Source organism: Stenella coeruleoalba (genome assembly GCF_951394435.1).
Source record: "Stenella coeruleoalba genome assembly, chromosome: 6".
In the NCBI taxonomy this organism is placed as follows: domain Eukaryota; kingdom Metazoa; phylum Chordata; class Mammalia; order Artiodactyla; family Delphinidae; genus Stenella; species Stenella coeruleoalba.
Genome location: NC_137151.1, coordinates 69,858,355 through 69,862,590, shown reverse-complemented (window position 1 = coordinate 69,862,590; position 4,236 = coordinate 69,858,355). Strand labels below are relative to the sequence as shown.

General features: G+C 62.7%; 1 protein-coding gene across 1 annotated transcript; it reads right to left on the bottom strand.

Moving 5' to 3' along the window:
- Nucleotides 1–398: 398 nt before the first annotated feature.
- On the bottom strand, nucleotides 399–3,086 carry SP9 (Sp9 transcription factor). Its single transcript, XM_079924443.1, has 2 exons — nucleotides 2,949–3,086; nucleotides 399–1,945 (listed from the first exon to the last, which is right to left on the bottom strand). The coding sequence occupies exons 1-2, from the start codon at nucleotides 2,967–2,969 to the stop codon at nucleotides 521–523; spliced, it is 1,446 nt and encodes a 481-aa protein (XP_079780569.1). The 5' UTR covers nucleotides 2,970–3,086; the 3' UTR covers nucleotides 399–520.
- Between the last annotated feature and the right edge of the window lie 1,150 nt (nucleotides 3,087–4,236).

Genomic DNA, 4,236 nt, shown 5'->3' with positions numbered 1-4,236 from the left:
TAATCCACGCAAAGGGTCTGTTTTTATAGGTCCCGTTTGTTTTCAAATGTTCTGACAGTCCTTTGCAGGGTGGTGACTTGCTTTTGGAAAAAAGGACAGAGAAGGGTGGTGGAAGGGGGTGGGCGGTGGGGGAGGAGGGAGCGTTTCTGTGTATTGCTCTTCGCTCGAGAAGTTTGTGCGAGTGGTAAGTGTGTGTGCGCGCGCTCGAGTGTGCGTGCTTGTGGTTGTAGGTCTCCGGTGTGTGTGTGTGTCTGTGCGTGCAGCTTTTTAAAGTGTTGTGTCGAAAGATGCTTCGCTTTTGTTCCTGGACCACGCGTTTGATTCTCGTCTGGGCTCGGGCAGCAGAGGGGAGCTCCTAGCGTGGCAGGCAAGCGGCGGCCCGCGAGCCGGATGCCGCTCTACCTCGCGCCGGCCCGGGGGCGGCCGTGGAGCTCCCGCCCGTCCATACCCCGCTCGCCCTCCGAACCTCTCGCTCGCTCGCGCTGTCTCTACTCGCTCGCTCGCGCCTCTCGCCCGGCCTCTAAGAGTCGTTGGGGCCAGACGCGGCTTCCTTGCCTCCTGCCGAGGCCGCCGCCGCCGCCGCTGCAGCCGCCGCCGCCGCCGCCCGGGCGGCACTGACGCCGGAGTCGTGCAGGATGAGGTCGGGGGACTCGGAGCGGGGCGTCTCCAGGTTGCTGGCGTCCGTGTCACTGTCGCTGCCCTTTTTGCCCCCGCCGCCCCCGTTGTGCGTCTTAATGTGTTTGCTCAGGTGGTCGCTGCGCATGAAGCGCTTATTGCACACCGGACAGGCGAAGCGCTTCTCGCCCGTGTGAGTCCGCAGGTGCCGCTGCAGCTCGTCCGAGCGCGTGAAGCGCTTGCCGCAGAAAAGCCAGTTGCACACGAAGGGCCGCTCGCCCGTGTGCCAGCGCAGGTGCGCCTTCAGGTGCGACGTCTTGCCGTACACCTTGCCGCAGCCCGGGATGTGGCAGCTGTGCAGGCCCTTGCGCCGCAGACTCGCCCCGGCCGGGCCCAGCCGCTCCGCCTCCTGGCAATTGGGGCAGTCGCAGGTGGCGCGGCCGGAGTAGCGGCGGGCCGAGCGCGCCGAGCTCCCCCCGGCGGCGGCGGCCGCGGCGCCCGAGATCATGGCGCTGGCTGCGGCGGCCGCCACGGCGGCGCTGGAGTCCGAGTAGGAGGGCAGCACCGGCTTGAAGCCGTCCTGGGCCAGCAGGTGCTGGCTGGTGGAGAGCAAGTGCGAGGCGGCGGCGGCCGAGGAGCCGAGGCCCGTGGAGCTGAAGGCCGAGTGCGTGAGCGAGCTGAAGTCGGGATTGTAGGTGCCGAGCTGCGAGTGCAGCGAGGCCTGGGGGGCGCCCGAGTGCAGCGAGCTCTGGAGCCCCCCAGCGGGGTTCTGCACCTCCAGCCACGAGCCTGGGCTGCTGTGCACGTCCCACCACGACGACGCCGCGCCGTTGGTCACCTCGCCCGCCGCCAGCGTTGAGTGGAAGCCTGACTTGTACCACGACTCGTACGGGTGCGCCATGCCCACGCGCGGGTACAGGCCGTCGGCCGCCGTCGTGTGCACCTTGGAGATGAAGGCCGACTGGCCGCCCGCCTCTTGCGGGGACACCCCGGCCGCCGCCGCCGCGGCCGCCGCCGAGTTGGAGAAGAGGCCGCCGTAGTCGCTGCTGAAAGCGGACGACGTGGGGGACGTGGAGGCCAAGCAGAAGGCGCTGTTGGCTGCGCCAGAGCCGCCCGCCAGGCCGCCTGAGCCGCGGCCGCCGGTGGCCACGGCGAAGCCCGAGAGGCTGGAGCCGAGGTTGCAGCTGGACGAGGAGCGCTTCCAGGGATGGAAGCCGCCCTTGGCGAAAGCGCTCGACTCCGGCAGCGTCGTCAGCGGGCTCGTGTTGCCGATCTTGTTGCAGGTCGCCGCCAGCATGGCCAACGGGGTCGTTCCGAAGCGCGGCTCTTCCTAGAGTGGGTGGGGTGGGGGAGGGAGCAAGGAGGAGGAGGGCAGGAACAAGTGGGAGGAAGACACAGAGTGCACCCGTGAGCAGCCTCGTCCTCCCGCGGCTGGTCCCGGGGGGTCGTGGCTCCCCGGCTCGCGCCTCCTCCCCGCACGCTCGCCGAGGATGCGCCGCACCCCGCGCGGGGCAGAGGCGATCACAAGGGCGAGGGTCCCGGCGCTGGAAATTTGTTCTTCAGTGGGACTACAAATCAAAGCTGTCTCGGTTCTCCCCGCCTCAGTCGCTGCAAACCCTGCCCCAAACCGGACTCGAGTCGCTCGCCTTCCGTTCGCCATAAGCCTGCTCGTCTCACAGGAGCCCCCAAATCGCCCTTCGGGGTGAAGCACGGAGGTAAACACATCGACAACAAACGCCAGGTGAGGGCAGAGGCGGCCGAAATAGCGACCCGGGGGTGGGGGAAACTTGGGGCACTCTTCCCAAGGGTGGCTAGGACTTGACTTTTTAACAGAAAACATTTTAAATGTTTACACACACACACACACACACACACATATACACACAATTACGAAAAGAAGAAGTCCGAGTAGAAGCGACCCCCGCGATGGATTTCAGAGTCACAGACAAACTGGGGATCCGCAAAAGTGTAAATGTTTGTTAACGTGACTACATGGACTGCAAAACAATTAACGCTGTTTTCTGGAAACACCAATGTCGCGTAATTGCAACAATCCCCGAAGCAAGGGGGGATGGGGTATAAATCACGAGGGGCAGAAAAGAAACCTCTAAAACCGAATATTAAAAGGACTTGCTTAACAAATCCTTTTCTTACAAAGACACCTCCTGGGTTCCAATAACTTGGGAAGAATCAGTCCTGGAAATGTGGAAAGTGCTAAAAGAAGCTGAGGCTGCAGTCGGGCAGCAACAGTTTCTCCTGAGCCGCGGACCCGGAGAAGCCATAACGAAAAATTACTCCAGTTAAAACAAGCAAATGCCGCACTTCCGACTTACCCCAAGTATAGACGTGGCCATAGCAGGTCCCTGGGCGGCGCGGCGGGGCCGGGAGCGGGGCTGAACCTGGCGGCTGCTCGGGAGAACTGTTCGGGTACCGCACGGCTCCCGTGTCCCCGCGCTCGCGCCGAGCGGACTCCGGGCTCCCGCCGGCTAAACTCAGCCTAAGTGCTAGGAGCACCCGCTTTGAAGTGCCGCTGGCGGCGCCTCTCACCCAATGAGGGCGCAGGCAGAGCAGACTGGAGCTGCCCCGCAGCCAATCAGACGCGCCGAGGGGCCCGAGCCCGGGCTCCTGGCGCGTGCCAGTCACCGCGGCGGGCGGGGGGGGGGGAGGGGGGGTCGCGGGCTAGAGATTGAAGAAATTACAGCGCAATTAAAAATTTACACACACGCACCAAGCCAGGTTTAACTATCGTTGAGACCGAGCCACAAGCCCCCCGAACCTCCCCGAGATGATGCAAGTTAAGACTGACAGTCCTCGACTCTCCACTTGTGGGAAAGGAGGCAGGAGGGGAGGGGGCCCGAGGCTGAGGCCGCACCAGCAAGACCCAAGTGGAGACGGAAATGTCAACGCTCACTTTGTGTGTCCAGGCTCTCGCCCGCGGAGCACAACTTCAGCTGGAATCCATCATTCTCGCTTGCGATTTTATCATTGTCATTTATCTACCTAGTTCCTTATTCCCACTGGATTCAGTTTTACTCTCAGAGTCACATTGAAGAGAAGGGGGCGAAGGGACAGCTCCTCCGAGAGGAGAGAAATAGGCCTCTCCGTCCAGGTCTACACCCACAGACTTGCTGGGAGGGCCCGGAGCCTCCCGCATCCCGCCATTTCCCTTAGCGGCCTAAGTGACTTCCTAATTGTCGCTCTGGCCTCTGACCCGGGGGGTAATACAAGTGCCACTCACACCAGAAGCTTCTAGTGGTAATTACGGGCACCCTTTGTACCGTTTCGCCAGCGGCTAGATACCAGGCTAACCCAGTTGTCAAATATGACTAAACAGTGGGACGTGCTGTCTGCCGGGTTTCGCTGGGGGCTGGCGTGGGGGTGGGAAGCATCAGCCCATACAACACGCTGCACGAAGCTGCTTATTTTCACAATGTAACGACTTTGGAAACACAGACCCGCGCGAGCCGCGTCCGCCCCCATAGCCACCCCCGCTGAAGCTTGCTAGGCTGTTTGTTTAACCCGGTGAAAATTTGCATGTCACGTTTCAGCCTGGAAGCGAGTTTTCTTGCCCCAGCTCCAGCCCACTCCCACTCCAGACCGCCTAGGCCTAGAGGCTGCTTT

Excerpts from the sequence above, each read along its gene's own strand:
- SP9 (XM_079924443.1), bottom strand. The coding sequence starts at position 2,969 with ATGGCCACGTCTATACTTGGG. Across the intron at positions 1,946-2,948 it reads TGGCCACGTCTATACTTGGG|GAAGAGCCGCGCTTCGGAAC; the intron begins GTAAGTCGGAAG and ends CACCCACTCTAG.